Raw genomic sequence first — 18,696 nt, forward strand, 5'->3', positions numbered from 1 at the left:
TTCAGAGAGCAGAGAATAGGCTTGCCAATCCCTGTTCCAGAGCAGCATTTCTTAAAGGCACCAATGATGACAAAATTTAGGACCATGGCTCTCAAACATCAGTATGAGTTAAGTCATTTGAGTAGTCTATCAAAGCTCAGATCCCTGGCAAGCCAAAAATTCAGGTCCAGAGTCCTAGAATTTATATTCTAAACAAGTAGTCCAAGTTTATTATGATATATGTGGTTCTAGGTCACTTTATCATTGCATCAGCTTAGACAATCAAGACGATTTCTTACTGGACTGTTTTTATTGGACTGTAATTTACCATCATGATATTAATCTGTATTGTGGGATGTCTAAGAATAAGGAAATAGCTCTTCTACTGTGCAATAAATGTGCCTCAGTCTTTTTAAGGTTACTATGAATCTTAACCTTATTTCTGCTCCTTGACAGTTTTGTTCTGCCTCTAAGTAAAGGTACAGGATCTGACAGAACACATTTGCATGATTTTAACCCTTGTTCTGCCTTGTTTTTTTTTCTCTATTTTGACTTCATCCCAATTTTCTCCATTTGTTTCAGTCCATCTCTGTTAAGTCACCTCATATCATTTTTGGGAAAATAAGTCATATCTTAAATTATTCCTTACAGTAAATGGTACGCATATTCATTACTTGTTTAATTCTCCTGGCTTCAGAGCAAGAAAGAATATTTTTCTTATGAGCCAACAGGAAAAAAAATCTGAAGAAAAAAATGAGATAGAAGTTTTTTTCTTGTATCAAATCTCTCCATTTAGCCAATAAAATGTGGAGATGACAAATAATCAGTCCAGATTAGGAGAATACACACACACACACACACACACACACACACACACACACACACACTCTCTCTCTCTCTCTCTCTCTCTTTCTCATACACACAATGTTCTGACCACAAGATCTTGTGAAAGGAGATGAAATTAGAAAACTTGAAAGGAAATCAAGAAAGAAAAACGTACAGACCCCAATTCTGAGATGAAAAGATTTAGTGGCTCTTGAATTAGGTATCAATAACCAAAATTTATAGAATTAGAGGACTTTATTATTCAAACTGTGCTAATAAGCACTTTATACATACTGTAACACAGCTAATATTTAAACATTAATATAGTGAAGTAACACAATTATTGCCATTTTTTATAAATACTCTCCTATGGCTTGAAAAGGGTGACTTATTTGAAGGTGATGTAACTGGTAACAGAATTAGAGTTTATATTAATATCTGACTACAAGTCAATTCTTTGTCAAAATCAACAGAAAAAATTGAGGAAGAACATTTTTTATACATTGTCACACAAAATAAAACAAAATTACTGAAACAAAATTCCTGAGCAAAACTAAACTTAAATGCTCTTACTCTATTGTTCTAGGCAACATTTTCAATAAATTATATAATGAGCAATAAATATGATTAAAGTTCAAGTTGGTCATCTTCTGTAGGGCAGCCTCTGCACACACATATATGTATCAGCTCCCATAAAGTTCAAATACTAGGTCAGACATGGTCTCTAGTCACAGTAACTAGTGAACGATGCTGTGGGGTGTGCACCAGAGCCTTCTCAGAGTGAAACTTAAAAAAGGCTGCATTTCTTCAGAGACAAAAACATAGCAACACTTACTCAGCATGGACAGATCAAGTGTGATGAAAGGGGTAGAGGAAAATCAGTGTAATACATGTTTTAGTGCCTGTCTATGTGCCAAAAGGAGGAGTTAATCATTTCAGAATTTATTATAAAGAGATCAGTCTGTCAAGAACCAAAGGAGTTTCATCTTGCAAAAAATAAAGGAAAGCAAAGAAAATACAGAGAATGACATGTGTGGAGCTAGACTTCAAGTCTAGATACATGTACTGAAGTGATTCATCTGACATGGAGTGGGTAGAAAGAGCTGCCAAAAGAACAAATCACACTCCATGCGATTTCATTTCCAGTTCTGGTGTTTTTATTTTAGAAAACACACTGAATCAAACAGGTTAGAGCTACTGTTTTCCTTGTTCTGTGCATTTCTATCCTCCATTTGAAAAAAGAGTCAAATCTATCTTCAGCCATTCTGTGAATGAGGTAATAAGCAAAAAGGATCACTGGTTACTTCAAAAGAACCTAGGGGGGGAAAAACACATACAGCTCACTTAAATTACAGATTTAAACAATCTTTATAATTAGGATGAGAAAAAGAAAAAAAAAGATAAAAATTAACTAATGTGACAGTAAAATACTACAAATTATCTAGATCAGCAAAAAAAAAAAAAAAAAAAAAACCCCAACCACTTTCTTGTAATTACCACTCTTTACCTTGGTGATCTCAGCTGAAAAAGGTATGTTAAAGTATACTGATTCTTATTTGGAAGACACTTAATGTTCTTACCATTAAAAATTAAAAGCTTAACCTATGACTGACTTATGAGAGCAAATTTACCTCCCAAATTTATTTGACTCTTTTTCAGGAGAAACATTTCTAACTCCCTGGAATTTATTCTCTCATTTGTGTGAAGAATCGATAGTTCACTTCTTAGGTCCATAACAGTCTACTTCGTCAAGATTTTGCCAACACAACAGCCAACACTTTTTTCTTTATTTCTGATTTTTGTGATTTATTTCAGTTAGACATACAGGTAAGCATATTTTCCTAGTGATCAGTTCAAACTGCATTATAGAGATGATCTATATTTTACAAACATCAACCCAATTTTAGACACTGAAGTTCATATTAATTAAAAGACCACAATCATATAAAGATGTCAGTAACAGTGCTCTTTAACAAGGGAAGAACTGGTTTTATTTAAGTCAGAAAATTGTATCAAGAGGAAAAAATTAAAACAAGAACATTTCTTGTACATCATATAAGTCATAAAATGACTTGTGCCAAAATTCCTGAACAAAATTTAACATACATGCTAAAACTCTATTGTTCTAGGCTACATTTTCAGTACATTATACAATGAGCAATAAATTTTGGTTCAAATTAAGATTCAAGTTGGTCATCGTTCAGTTTTAAAGCACTGACAGCACTGATATCTGTATATACTAACTAAAATTTGTAATTAAGACAAAACTGTTTCAAAAATTTTAGAAATTCTAACCATATTAACTGGGGCCATGCATTCTTATGCTTCATACTAGTAACACACAATGTTATTCAGAATTAGGATAAAAATAGTTTTTAAGATACAAAATTCCACATATATTTAGACAATAATATAGGTCATTCTAGCTTCATGTTACTATCATCCTACTATCCAATTGTACACCATCATCCCATTCAAGCTAGCCTAAAAATCTGCAGGAAAAAAAAAGAAATTGCAGAACAATATGAAGTTTTACCTTGTTATAGACAGATTCAATAAACAGAATAGCAATGGAAGGTAGGGTAGAGAGAATTAATGGTATTCTAGATCTACAGAATCCATTCCTGTTCTCCCTAGACCAGAAATTGCAAAGAACCTGATGGCCTCTTTTCATCTTGTCTTAACAACAGACACTTTTTCACTATCAAACCCTGTAAGTCATGTACTCTTTAATTCTACATGCCAGCTACCTAAATGGCCACCCAGAGCTTGTCTTACCATTCTTTATTTGAATAGACTCTCCACCTTATATTAGATAACCATAAACACAAAGAGTGACAGTTTTCTTTGTGACATCACTGCCCTCACTGCAGAGCACGTTGTTCAGTGACCATAGCAGATTTTGAAGGATGCATGGTATATAATGCAAAGAGCACTATACTGGCAGTTGGGAGACTTAGATCCTAGTCTTGGCTCTGTAATCCTGGGCAAGTTACTAACTTATCTGAACTTCAGTTTTCCTACCAGCAAAGTCAAGATTATAGTATATGACCTCTAAGTGTTCTAGCTTCAAAATTCTAAGTTCTATGGCAGGCCTTTGTAGGCTGCTAGCTCAATCTGTTACCACAGCTATTAAAGGAGTCAGGACTCATTTTCTTTACATAATAATTTCCCCTCTAGATATCCTGTTTTCACCATCTATAAAACTTGAAGACAATTATTTGTGTACTACTTTAAGAAAGCTAATAAAAATATTTCTAAAATGTTCACATGTATATTCTTGAATAAAGCTTAAATCAGTTACTTTAAACTTTCATCTGAAAGACTGAAAATGTATTCTCCCCCCATTGTAAAGTAAGTCACAATATTGTTCTTAATACTTGAAAGTTGCTAAGAGAATAAATATTAAAAGCCCTCATCACAAGAAAAACAAAATTGTAACTATGTATATTGATGGATCTTAACTAGACTTTGTGCTGATCATTTTGCAATGTATACAAGTATCAAAATCATTATGTTGTACCCCTGGAATTCATACAATGTTTCATACCAATTATACCTCCATGAAAAACACTGATTTTCTCTAGTAACTATCTATGAAAGACTGGCTTGCTTTCATTTTCTGAATTCATAAGAAGCTTAAAAAATCAGTCAAACTTAAGCTAAGTCTAGAGGAGGTTGAGAACCACATCACCTAACTTTTCTCTGTCCAAGTGATCTTAAACTGTTGCCAGGAACAATAAAAATACTATACTTAAAATGAACAAGTAGCTGAGTAAGTAATCAGGTCTGCATATTATTGTAAATTTAAGGATTAAAATTTACATTCTTTAACTCTAGGGACTTCAAAGTATCATTTAAGTTCTACTATTCAGCCTCATCTAATTCTGAAATGTAGAGAATCATAATGTTGGTACGCTGATTCACACATCTGAAAGCTGTTGATCCAAATGAAATAAAGCTGTTTACACCAGCATATACAGATGCAGAGAATGCAAATTACAAGGGAGAGATACATATGCACAGAAATAAAGGCAGGAAGAGAAGAAAAATGGCAGTGCTGGAAAAGTAAAATTCAGAGCAGCTGAATGAGAGACAGAAGCATATGGAGAGACTGAGCTGAGGGAGAGGTACAGAGATAGGAAGGCAGAAGCACAAAGAGGAGAAAACAGAAACCAATAGGCAAGGGAGAGAAGCAAATACAGTGGAACACTGCCGCCGCCCCCACCCCCCCTTTTGCCCCCTTTGCTTCACTTGGTATGTCATGCTCTATCTCTACCCCTGGGCAGATTCTGTCAGTAGCCATCAATCTGAAAAAGTGGGCAAACAGTAACAAGAAAATGGGACTGTATAAAAGAGAGCCAGTTGAAGGAAAAAAAAATCACTTTCACCCCCTAAGTTTTTCACATTTCATACTTTTGTTGTTTATCCACCCAGCGCCCCCACTAAAAAGGGGACAGGTTTTTATTCTTATGAAATAGTTAACAACACATATTTACCTTGCAGATTTTTAAAAAATCAGGTTTACTTTGAATGTAACTTCTGCCATCACTAAGGTTTGCATTTTGGCTCTGTTAGTAATTCGATGTTAACTTTCACAGTGTATCTGTGTATCAAATCATCACATGTACACTTTAAATCTTTATAATTTTATTTGTCAAGCATACCTTAACAAAGCTGGGGAAAAAGAGGCTCACATGTATCAATATTCTAGGGAGAAATCCCTAATTTTACATATTGCTAGTTCTTTTTTTTCCCCAAAGACTGACAACACCCTATTAGGACAAAGTCATTCTAAGGTAAGCACCTGTAAGGCATTTCTGATTATGCACCACCGTGACTTTAAATAAAAGTAGTATCAGACTGAAAACACATTCATGGTTGAAAATAACTTACCATTTAAAGTCATAATCCAGGAATCTTAGTCCTGTTGCCAGTTTTTGCCCCTTTTGCTTCACTTGGTGTCAACGCTCTCTCTCTCTTCCCCTGTGCAGATTTTGTCGGTAGCCATCAATCTGAAGAAATCCTTCTTGTACTGCCACCTACCAGTTTATTTCTCTGCTGCAGCAGAAGGGTATATAGAAAAAGCTCTTGCTTACTTTACTATTCAGATTAAAGAGAAAAATTCCTTTAATATTCTCTATTTTCACTTCCTCAACTGTTTCCCGAAAACCTCCCCACTAAAAATCAAAACAACAAAAATCCCAGTCACAGAAAAATCAATGTTTGTCAATATTCATGCTGAGAATATTTTTTAAAAAAAAGTGGAAAGATTTAGACACTCAGCAGTTGCCATCTCAAGGAGCCATTTATTTTCTATTATACTTTTCTTCTTCACCTATCCCCTACAATCTTATGAATAAATAATGAGTAACTAAAAGTTTTAAGGAGGTAGTCTACAGCTCCTGCAGATTTAAGTTCGGAGACTACCAAAAGAATTGTGGAAGATGTAGCATTAATGGAGTTTCTTAACATAATTCTAGAAACTAAGGGTGTTAGGTGCTTTACCTGCTTGAGTTTTCAATGTTCTGGACTGCTTAATGCCCAAGGGCTCTGAATACATTAAAACACGAACACATACGCCACCTACATTTAAAATAGGGTAGCATTTGTATGCCCATATAAGCATTGGGTATATTTTTTGCAAAAGAGTAATCAATGCATTAATTCCTTTTACAAGGAATGACCACAAACACACATTTCCTCAAATTGTATACATACATAGAATTAGGTGAAAAAGGGAAACAGAGTGATAAATATAATAGCAGTTGTAGAACTGGAAATTAACACCACATAAATGTTTTCTATTTGTTGAAATCCTGAGATTCATTTCTATTCCCATTCTCTTTGTCACTGGGGTCTAGGTTTCAAATTTATTCTGTACTAGCTACTAAATATTGAACTATTAATAGTAATGGCTTATTTTTGTTCCACCCTCCCACTACCTTTACCCCCAAATAAAAATATGTACAGTTTTGCCAACTTAAAAAATAAAACACTGACATAAGCACCAAAAGGCTAGTCAACAGTGGCACTGCAGTGACATTGTTTCTACCTTCTCATTCCTTCCCCCATCTCAAACCCCACCCTTTGACCTCTGTATATGGGATGAGCCTGAGCAGGAGAGTTGGTGATGTCAGGACTGCGCCGTTCCCACGGATGCTCCTAGAGGCCTGCTGTGCTTCTGGGAACTGGGGCACAGGGATGTCTGTCTGACTGAAACCTAAAACAACAACAATTCACCCCACCCCTCATGTTCCCAAACCCCACAAAAGCAGCCAGGTATATATGCTATATAAGGCCCATCTAATAAGTTTGAGTATTTGAAATCTGAAAGCAAGATCATTCTTAACAAGTCAGTGATCCTTATGGGGCAGTAGAATGGAGGTTGTTACATTCTCCATGTCCCATGCAATTAGAGTCCACACATTCTAATGCTGGCTATTCTTATCAGCAAGAGAACCAGGTTCTCCTCTACAAGCTTATTTTCAGTATACATCATAAATTCCTAAATGAGTGCAGCTGAGATTTCTTTGTTAGTAAATTTTAGTTCAACAGACAAATATTTTTGTCTGAAGATGCTCAGGGGAGTAACTGCCCTTATCATACAGGAGTGAACTGAAGCACAGACAGGTAATGATTTATTTTATGCCTCAGCTGTGGAAAAAGCATTACAAGCCAGGATTTCCTATTCACTAACTAGCAGTTTATTGGATTTACCAACTCTTTAGATAGGACACCTAAAGCCACAGAATAAAAATATTCAGAAGTATATCTTGAAAAGGTCCCGACTACTGTCACTAAAACTCTACCTTTAAGAAAGAGGATTATCTCCCACAATAAAAACTCACATTAGAGCTAAAACATTAGGAGGATCAGGAAAGAGGATTGGGCAGACAGGAAGGAAAGAGTGTATTAACTAACAGGAAGGTTATTAAAGTGGACAACTTGTATTCTTACTCCTGACACTTTGTGCTATAGCCTTGGTTCATCTGGTTAATGATCTTGTGCTTCAGAAATGCCCCCCAATCTGTTCAAACCTGTTATTTCTGAATGTTTAAACCATTATTTTGTGATAATCACAAAATGCTCACATCTACCTCTTTGTTACAATTAGTGTCTCAGAAATACTAGAAGTGATGGGTTCTAAAATCACATGCTGCTCCTAAAATAATTGAAATGTGTTCTGTAATCTTTGTCTCATCATTCCCTTTCACTTTTATAATGATGTCACAGAATGAGAAGCTCTAAAGTCAACTGAATGCTATAGATGAGTTTTCACCACATACCACCTAGAACCTAATTTTACCTTGTCAAAACTCTAGTTTTCCATACCTGTCAACTCCTAATTGATGTCTTTATACTGTGAGCTCACTGTGTATTCGGAACACCAACCTCTGAAAAAGCTTAAGCCAGAGTAGCACAATGGAAGAAACAAGCAAACCCAAAACAAAAACAAGGCCAAAAAGTCACACTCTTATATACTTAATTATAGACATATACGCAAGGAATGGAGTTTATCTAAATGGCTGAAGTAAATCCCCAAAAAAAGTCCTGAGCTCATTCCAACCAATCCAAACTTTACCCCCAAAAGCTCTTCTTTAATCAAATTACTTGCTAGATATATTTATGCATTATTTTTTTAAATGAAAGTTATTACAAACCCATGATTGCCTTAAAACACATAAAGAAAGGCAATTAAAAAAGAAAAAAAGAAAGTTAGCCTTGTGATGGAAAGAAAGGAGAAAGAGTCAAATTACCTGCAGGCAGGCTGGGGCTGTGCCTGAATCCAAACCGCTGCATTTACCATTCATTATACAGCTGCATTATTGGGGGAAGGGGAGTTTAGAAGGGCACTGACCCCGAAAGTTCTCAATACTTCTCACTCATCATCAGGAGGGGGGAAGAAGGAAAGTTTTTTCTCTGGGTATTTTTTTGTTTGTTTGTTTTTGTTTTTTTGGCTCCTGAAAAGGCTGGCAAAGAACAGTAACAGTACAAGCAGTTAGAATATTTCTTTAAAAACAATTAAAAAATGTAAAACATTAAGGAATTTAAAACATCAAACTTTCATTAATATAGAAAGAATTTTCACTAGAGTTAGGCAGCCACCCCAAAACAGCATGGCAAAGGGCATTGGTATAAAGGAAATAAAATACCACACAAAAATCCAAAACAAAACTAAAAACATTTCAAATTAAACCTGGAAGACCAGAAGATTCCAACAGCAGATTTCTGTCCACTACTGAAACATTCCAAAATCCAAGCTCCAAAGGTGCCTACATGTATCTTAAATGAAACTTTCATTTTGTTTTGTTTTTAAGAAAAAAAGAAAGAAAGCAGTGAACCCGGTTATAAATCCTACAATATATTACATTAAAAAATATCCTAGTACAACAAACAAATTTTAAATGAAATTAAACAAACAAACAAACAAATAAAAACAGTAGCAGCAGAGGTTACCTGTCTGAGCACCTACATTTTCTTAGGAGGGGATCGTGTCTCACCAGCCATATAGCCCATAAACCTTCTCAAAAAGAGTGAGCCAGGAGAAAAATGTAACACAAGATTTGATTTCACAATGTCTCTAAGCTCCCCAGACCCCAAACTGGGTATTCACTGAATGAAGAGAATTTGTTTTTCCATTGTTTTCTTCTTGAGAAAAAGAAGAGATGATTTTGAAAGTCAATTACTTCTTTTAATGCCTTCCAAACCTTGACAAAGTCTGATAAAGTGCTTGATGAAATGAAGTCTCTTGGTGGATTTTTCTAATGTTCCAGGGTATTTTCTTATTGATAGCATATACAGAAATATTTCAAAGTTCAGTGGAGTAAAAGCCAGCAGAAATGACCAATCAAGTATAGGCACCAAAAAGGGAAAAAAAACTATTAAAAATTTTAAATGGAATAATTGATATTTCTGTGTGTGTACATGGACGTGTGCTTTTTGTTGTTTGTGTGTGTGTGTATGTGTATGTGTGTGTGTGTGTGTGTGTGTGTGTGTGTGTGTGTGTGTGTGTGCGCAGTCCAGTTTTCATTACAGGTAACAAAAACAGTATCAAAAGAAGTACTTTTAAAATACAATTCAAATTTACAATTTTAACAAAACATCATTTTACAATAATTCAGATTTTGGCATGATAATGATTATACAAATTTGATAAACACATTTTTACCTCTCATAATAGCAATGAAGATTATACGTTAAGATAAACAATACGAAAATATATTTAACTTTCATTTAAATATCTGCACTGTTTCATTTGGGTTCTTCCAGAATGATTTCTTCATTTTCTTTACCTTAATTTTTGATGGAATTGAAGATACTCTTGTTTTTAGAGTCTAAGATGACCATTCTTGCCCTTTTCATTCTAACATGTGAGTGTATGATCCAGAAAAAGTTTGGTAAGGCTATCCTTTAATACAGTGTGAATGTACAAAAGATAGGTAAATACTGCATAAAACTAAAGGTGAAATAATCTCAGGTATTTCTGATAATAAAGTTGGTTAATTTTGCAAAATTTTTGAAAAGGCTACCTAAACTTTTTTCTGCTGTCTTATCCCACCCAACACAGGCCTTGAGTTTTTCATCAAATACAGAGGGTGTTCTATTTGCTTTTTTTAAATTCCTTAACCTATATATGCATGTGAGATCTAACTATTCAAAGTACATGTATCATAATCTATGTGGCAACCAAATGGTCTCTATACAAACAAATGAATGATTTAATTAAGCAGTTCTTCCTTCCTCATTTATTTCTCTATCCCGAATAGTGTACACTCTCCAAAGTATGTTCATTCAGTGAATGAAGTACCGTGTGAGGCTTTTTGTTACTGAGTCAGAGGTACTTATGCATGTGTGTAGGTCCCACAATAACCCTGTGCAAGTCAAATTCTGAGATTAGAATATCCTAAAACAAATGAGAAACTCCTCTTATATATCTTTTTCTGAGGTGAAATGAGACACTGCACAGATCAGAGGTACTATTCTATTTGTCAACAATCAACCTTTCACTCAATTTTAATATTATTTAATTCTATGGAAAAAAACAAATTTTATTACATTCCTTTTTTAAAGCAGGGGAAAAAACTGTACAAGTAAGCATGATCAAACCTCTGTTAGAGCTGGTTAATACTGCTCTTTTATTATTGCCTTGAAGTCTCTCTAGTAATGTCCGAGAAATTACGTTTTAGGTCCATCTGAAGGAAAAAAGCACTGGAGAGGCAAGAAACGACTTGGGTAAAAGCTTCAGAGGATTGTAGGGAGATGGAACTTGCTGTTTAAAAAAATCACGTTGAGCTCTGGAACATCTCCATTTCGTAACACACCTTCCAAACCCATCACAGGGATAGTTTTACCCATGTTCTAAAGGCTCATCATATATGCACTTTTGGGGCTTTTATAAATTCAGGAATTAAAGGAATATAAAGAGTGGAGAGTATTGAAGGCTTCAGAGGAGGGCTATAAGAGACTCAATACTGCTACACAAGTCCCCAAACAAAAATGTCCAGTCCACCCCACCCCAAAATCTACATGTAATTGGAGAAAATGCACAGCCAGAAGCATAGAAAAGCATGTAGCTTTGAATAAATCATACACAGAACAGTCTAGAACCAAAGAAAAAATAAAACAACATACATATACACAAAAAGGCTAAGAAGCATCTAAATCCTTATGTCTTTAGGATACATATATCCTTATGTACCTGTATCCCAGTGGAGTATAGTTATGAAAACTCCTCATTTGTTTTTTAAAGAAAAAACTATTCTCATCATGCTTCACTTTCTAGAATCTATTCTTTTTGATTGGTTGGTATAAACAAAAAGCAAAAACACATACACATGCATGCGTGCACACACACACACACACACATACACACATATATACTCCCTCCTAATATATGAAAAATGCAATATATAATGCTGGTATTAGAAATCACTTCAGCTTTATACTTAAGATCTTATAGGCCTTTGATTTGACACCCAAAAATATTTTTCCTCGTCCTTATACTTAAATGCCCAACCACCAAAAGAAAAAAAGAAAAAAGAAAAGGCTTTAAAATGGACATGTTGCAAGTCAGTGTCTTGCTAACAAAAAAGATAGCATTTTCTTCACTTTGGCCATTGTTAAAGATGCAGGCATAGATCAGGGAATGTTAGACTAGCATGTATTTTTTTAAAAAAAAGCAACATTAACAGAGCATGTATCTTTCAAAAAAAGACTAAAACACTAACAAATACAAGTCAATGCACATATTTTAAACTACTGTAATTTTATCTACATTGGATTAAATGTTTTTGTGCACCAAACATTGCAATACTGTTCATTTCCTTTTTATCGTGAAATCATGCCAATTTTGTCACTAAAAAATTTATTGGGCTATAATTACATTGCCTTCTCACCCAAATTAGGGGAGAAAACAAGAAACGAAAATTATAAATCCCAATTACGAACAACTCAAGATTTCACCAACTATGAACATAAAGCTCCTAGTTAATATGATTAAGGCAGAATTTTCAGATTCGTATTTTAAAAATTCCTCCAATTTAGGTAGATGTTTCCCTCACCCATTACAAATCTTTGCAACACAACGTTAGTTTTTCTACTCTGAAATCTGTACCAACTACACAAAAACAAAAGCAAGGAGCCATAAAAAAATTATATGTTCTTCATGTCCTGGGAACACACATATTTGTTAATAATTTAAAGGGATAACTACAAGAGCCTGACATTTTTCTGTATCTCACCACTTCTGCCTGTCAGTAGGATCTGTAAATGAGTCAGGTGATACCTCTGCTATTAAGATGTTACTATCTCTCCCTTCTTCTCTCCTAATCTACTCAATTTTCTTTCATCTTCCTAAGCACCTTCCATGAACAGCATTGCAAGTTGGTTAAAAAGAATAAAAGGAAGAAGAAAGTGAGTTTTACAAGGGTTTTGTTACTTAATTATTTACTGGTGGAGTCAGTCCACCAGGAGTTTGATTTCATTGGCTAGCAGCTGGTTCATGTTGAACAGGCCCCCTGGGAGCTTGGTGAGCAGCTCTCGCTCGGTGCTTTCAGGGTCGCTGTCAACAGAGCTGGAACTTGCGCTCATGTTGTCAACAGCAGTGCTGGCTGGGGGACCCAGCTCCGGCTCACTAGTCTCACTGGCCGTGGACACCACGGAGAGCAGGGACATACGCCGGGTGAGCCGGCCAGAGGGCAGAAGGGAGGTGGCATAGTCCGCTATGATACCAGCTACATCTAGATTACAAGCCTTATCAAAGGCGATGAAACCTACATTTGCATTGGCCTCGCAGACACAGAAGGAGCCGTCATCTTTCATCAACAGGTCAATGCCACACACATCCATCCCCAGGATATTGGACACCTGGATCGCTAGCTGCTTCCCTTGTTCACTCAATGAGCACATCATCCCCACACCACCTGGCAGAAGAGAAACAAGAAGTTACCAAAATGATAAATTTTGGAGTAAAACTAAAGCTGGCCTCCAAGGCTAACTCTCTCTTCTTAAATCAGTAGCAAAAATAAAGGTACTATTATGTAAAACTTTGAAGTGTAAGTTTCCTTCACTAAGGAATCCCCTTCCAAGGGCTCTCAAAGAATTGATGACTTACTATTTTATCAATGTGCCATTTTTTCTAACAATGTAAAAATTACTTGAATTAACATGGGCCAAGTCAAAGGAACTTTGGCATAAATATAATTAAACCACTTTATTTTACATATGACAAAGTGTTATCGGTTTTTGAGGAAAGAAGATAGGAGGGAACAAAGGAACACAGGGAGCTGACCACGGTTCTCTTCCTCTATGGTCCCCACTCGTCTGCCACTCCTAAGCCAAAAGATCTGGGCCTCAAGGTTACTGGCTCAATGTAGGTGAAATCTTTGAGTTTTGCTGGTATCTGGGAGAAAGGAATGAGAACTATATTTTCTCATTTGGAGATAAGCTTCAGGAAACTCTGAGATAATGGCCAGAAAGCTAAAGAATTCTGAGAAGAGCTTGGCTCCAAGTGCACTGTGTATCCACAGAAGGAGAGCTGACATCAGCATAATGTGAATATGCCTGATGTCTTTGACCCAAAGAGGCCAAAATCTAAATGCACAGGTGAGTGGAATCCTCCCTACACAGAGGCTGGAAGAGTAGAGGAGTCCAGGAAACAGGAAGGCTTCTTTTAAGTACCTCAGTAGGGGACTGACACATGAATTAAATGACTGCTCCTCGGCGTCTGTAGGACTGAAGCCATCTGCAATACTCCAAATAACTAGAGCAGAGCCCTGATGTAACAATAATAAAATAACAAGCCATCTATGACTTGAATGAAAGAAGTGTACTTTAAGGAGATGCGGGTTTAGCACAAAAACTTTCTGAAGCTAAAACAAAAATGTAATTATCCAACTAAAAACTTGAGTAGAAGCTCTGAAGGAGAATATAGTCAGTTTTGGGTATCTAACTTGTAACTTGGAAAATCAAGTGTTAAGAAATATTTTGAAGCACATACAAAAAGTCTGAGGTGAAATCACAAAAGACAAGAAATTTGAAGGACTGAATTAGAAGAAACTTCTCCAGAAGGAAAGAAACAAAAACATGTAGGAGAGGCAATAAAGAAGAAATTTTCTAGAAACTAGAAGAACTGAGTCTCCTGATACAAACACCTTACTAAAATCCAGGTTGGACTGACTGAGAAAAGACCCGTATCTAAAAATATCCTGATAAAATTTTGGAGCTCCAGGAATAAAAGGAAGAAAAGAAAAGGAAAAAACTTACAAAGAACAAATCATAAAAAAAAAATCAAATTCATTTGCAACAAGTAACCTATCTATATAAGGCAGTAGATTTGAAGCTCTTATAATCTAAGAAACCTAACTCAACCAAGATACTATTCTCCTTTCAGAGAAGACATATCAGAAGATCTAACACTCACATACCCCATCCAAGGAAAATAATCAAGGAAAGATATTAATATAATAGCAAATGACTGCAGACCCCAAAGTAGGGGAAAACAAAGGTGGGGAATAAACAGTGTGAGTAAGGATTCTTGCAATTTAAGTATAATTCACTTTAAATGAATAAAGTAAATCTGCTGGGAATGGATAATGTAGAGACTATATAAAGAATTTTTAAAGAGAAGACACATCAAGAAGCAAAGTTCTAATATAGACATGGACTACAACTATTAAATAATTTCAGTAGAATGCTGGAATGTAAAGCCCACAGAAGTAGTCATTTTTGCCTGTGTTTTTTTTTTTTTTTACTACTATGTACAAAATACTGCTATAACAGTACTTGACACTTAGGAGGTGCTCAAAAATATCTGTTCAGTGAATGAATAAGTCAGGTAGGAGGAGTAGGAAGGGAAGTGAAACTGTTCTGATCTCACTGGAGGAGTGATGAAACGTGGACGATAGGGGGAAAGTGAAGGTGCTCCAAAGACTTCATCTTATTATGATAGCAGAAGGGAGGAGGAAAGAAAAGGCATCAGGGAAAATAGTTATCTTCTCAAATAATAATAGAACACAGGAGTCTGATTATGAGCACAGGGAAAGAGAAGGTACCTATCCATGGAATGGCTGAGCTTCCAGATTAACCAAGTTTGGAGACAGAGGTGAAAATGGAATTAATTGTACCTTTCAAACCAGCAACAATTAGAAAAAAGAGGAAGGGACAATTTAAATTAAATAATAAAAACAAAGTAAGACAGAAGGAATAAAATGAACTGTATCAGTAGTTACACTAAAGTTGAACTGAAATTTCCCATTAAAAGATGCAAACTTGTCAGATTGGAAAGAACAACAAAACTTAGCTTTATGATGTTTATGACAAACATACTTTAAACAAAATGAAACGATATTTTGAAAATTTAGGGGAGTGGGGAAAGAGATAAGGGGCAAAGGCAAAACAAACTTCACTTCATAGCCTTAAATCCCTTGACTAGAGTATATTATTGCACCAATATATACAGTTTTTCTTTTATCAAGTAAGCAACCATGTTTTTGCCTACAAAGAAAACCTTGATAAACTTTTTAAAGACCTTTACAGGCCACATTCTCTGATAACCCCCAGAATTAGAAATTAAGTAACCAAAGGAATACTATATAGAAATTATAAAATTGATCCCCTGAATTAAAGTAAAATGAGAACTATCCGTAAAGAGAAAAAGCACTTCATACCAAAACCTTTATCTTCAGAGAGAACTCCCCCACAAAAAAAAAGAGATTGAGATTTAATAAAGACAAAAAGTAGAATAAATAGAATAGAAAAAAAAAAAACAGGCCCAAAAAACCCAATGCTACTTTGATAAAATTAAGGGATCATATCAAAGAATCACCAAGGAGATTCAAAGAAGCATAAGCAATCACCTCATGAAACTGGCCAGAAAAAAAAAAAATGAAACCTAAAACAAATGAATGTATCTAAGCAATAATAAATTACCAACAGTGACCCTAGAAGAAGCAAACATAAATAAAAACAAAAGTGGGAAAGGCCATTACATGGATAAAGTAGAGATTTCAAGGAGTTCCTGACAAATTGGATATGGGGTATAAGACTAAAGAGGGGATTAAGGATGTCTAAAGAATTTCAGTCTCAACTGGAAAGATACAGTTGCCGTTAAACGGTGAGGAGAAAAGTGTGGGTGTGAGGGGAGTTAGCCAGGAGTTCAGCTTTGAATACATTAAGATTAAAAATGGAGCTATTTGAGTAGGCCATTATTTATACAAGCCTAAACTGGAGAAAAATTTGAAAATAACAACACATAGATGGCATTTAAAGACAGGAGCTAGATAAGATTACTAAGAAAACAAAATAAACAGAGAAGAAAACACCCAGACTGAGCTCTAAGGCATTTCAAAAATAAGATCTTAGAAAATAAAAATTTAAATAAATCAAAATCATTCATCTTATTTGGACTAATATGGGTTATGACACAGCTTAAATGAACTTCAATTATAAACAAGATAAGTATATCACCAAAGATAAAATCTTTAACTCCCATCAGACATTTCACAGAAGTGTGAACAGGGTTCCTAATTGAGCATGCCTGAAAGCAAATTTATGATTCAGAGTAATCCAATTTCTTTACTAGAAAAACAGCTCAAGAGTATATTTACTCTATTCATGATAAGTCTATTAATATTTACATGTGAAAGAAGATATTTTTCAAGAATATTCACTGGATGCCATAATATTATTTTACACACTATAGAGACACTTGCATTGTTTTTACCTAGTGAGCAGTTGCTTTGCATCCTCCCATCTGTTGAACAGCGTAACATGGTGCCAACCACACGGCCTCCCACAACAATGACACGTACATCCCGTCCATGAGACTCTTTAACATACTTCTGGAACAGGTATGGGGCTTCATGGCGGATAAGATGACTTAGATCAGCCAAATGGTGCTTATCTCGAGCTAAGAAAACAGCTTTACCTGTGATTGAAGAAGAATGAAAAATATATTAAGTCATCAAACTGTGGGCAGCTAATATCTATTACCTGCATCTTCTTGTGTCCCTATCTGCTCTTTCAGAGCCAATTACTTTTAAAGCAAAGTAATAGTTATGGTAACAGTGAGACAATGCAAAAATGTGTATAAAGTTCCTAATATTCTTCTACTATTCCTTCAATACCCAAACATTTTTCAAAATAATCATTGTTATTCAATACTATGATGGTTTAAAATATATACAGCACAGTAGTTCAACAGTTACCCATATTATTAAATCCTCACCCCATCTAGTGCAGTTACTATCTATAGACATAGAAAGATATCACAGAATCATTGACTATATTTCCATGCTGTACTACTGTCCCAGTGACCAATTTATATTGTGATTGTGAATTATAGTACCCCTTTACCCCCTCCACCTTCCCCACCCCAAGCCTGCCCAACCCCTCCTCATTGGTAACCACAAGTCCCTTCTCAGTGTCGATGAGTCTACTGCTATTTTGTTCCTTCTTGATTCACTATGTTTTTATACTACACAAATAAGTGAAATCATATGGTATTTGTCTTTCTCCACCTGGCTTATTTCATTGAGCATAATACCCTCTAGCCCCCTCCTTTTTTTTTGCATATGGGAGAATTTCTTTTCCCCTTTATATGACTGAATAATATTCTACTGTGTATATGTAACACATCTTCGTTATCCATTCCTCTACCAGACTTTAGATTACTTCCATATCTTGGCTACTCTAAATAGTGCTGCAATAAACATAGGGGTGCATATGTCTCTTTGAATCTGAGAAATTATATTCTTTGGGTAAATTCCTAGGAGTGGGATTCCCAGGTCAAATGGTATTTCTATTTTTAGTTTTTTGAGGAAACTTCATATTGCTTTCCACAATGGTTGAACTGGCTTACATTCCTACCAGCAGTGTAGGAGGGTTCCCCTTTCTCCACATCCTCACCAGCATTTGTTGTTCTTAGTCTTTTCGACACTGGCCATCCTAACTGGTGTGAGGTGATATCTCATTGTGGTTTTTATTTGCAATTCCCTGATAAATAGTGATGTGGAGCATCTTTTCATGTGTCTGTTGGTCATCTGAATTTCTTCTTTGGAGAATTGTCTGTTCACATCCTCCACCTATTTTTAATTGGGTTATTTGCTTTTTGGGTGTTGAGGCGTGTGAGTTTTTATATATTTTGGGCATTAACCCCTTATCAAATATGTCATTTAAAAATATATTCTCCCATACTGTAGGATGCTTTTTTCTTCTGTTGAATGTGTCTGTTGCTGTACAGAAGCTCTTTAGTTTGATGTAGTCTCATGTGTTCATTATTGCTTTTGTTTCCCTTCCTCAAGGAGATGTGTTCAGGAAAAAGTTGTTCTCATGTTTATATTCAGGAGATTTTTGCCTATGTTTTCTTCTAATTAGGAGTTTTATGGTTTC

At 35.3% G+C, this 18,696-nt stretch overlaps 1 protein-coding gene and 1 long non-coding RNA gene across 6 annotated transcripts in view; both read right to left on the bottom strand.

Moving 5' to 3' along the window:
* Positions 1–1,036: 1,036 nt before the first annotated feature.
* On the bottom strand, positions 1,037–8,558 carry LOC140846628 (uncharacterized). The gene is made up of 3 exons (XR_012125952.1): positions 6,313–8,558; positions 5,701–5,865; positions 1,037–2,119 (listed from the first exon to the last, which is right to left on the bottom strand). It is a non-coding gene; the product is annotated as an uncharacterized lncRNA (long non-coding RNA).
* Positions 8,559–9,149: 591 nt separating this feature from the next.
* Positions 9,150–18,696, bottom strand: part of RIMKLB (ribosomal modification protein rimK like family member B) — a 161,802-nt gene continuing 152,255 nt past the window's right edge. For all 5 annotated transcript variants that reach the window (XM_037008737.2, XM_073223887.1, XM_037008736.2 and 2 more), the window contains 2 exons: positions 17,030–17,233; positions 9,150–13,229 (listed from right to left, as the gene is read on the bottom strand). In XM_037008737.2, the coding sequence (XP_036864632.1) occupies positions 12,766–13,229; positions 17,030–17,233 (668 nt within the window). In that variant the 3' untranslated portion in view covers positions 9,150–12,765. The remainder of the gene's footprint in view (positions 13,230–17,029; positions 17,234–18,696) is intronic.

The sequence above is a fragment of the Manis javanica genome, chromosome 15 (genome assembly GCF_040802235.1).
Source record: "Manis javanica isolate MJ-LG chromosome 15, MJ_LKY, whole genome shotgun sequence".
Taxonomy (NCBI): Eukaryota; Metazoa; Chordata; class Mammalia; order Pholidota; family Manidae; genus Manis; species Manis javanica.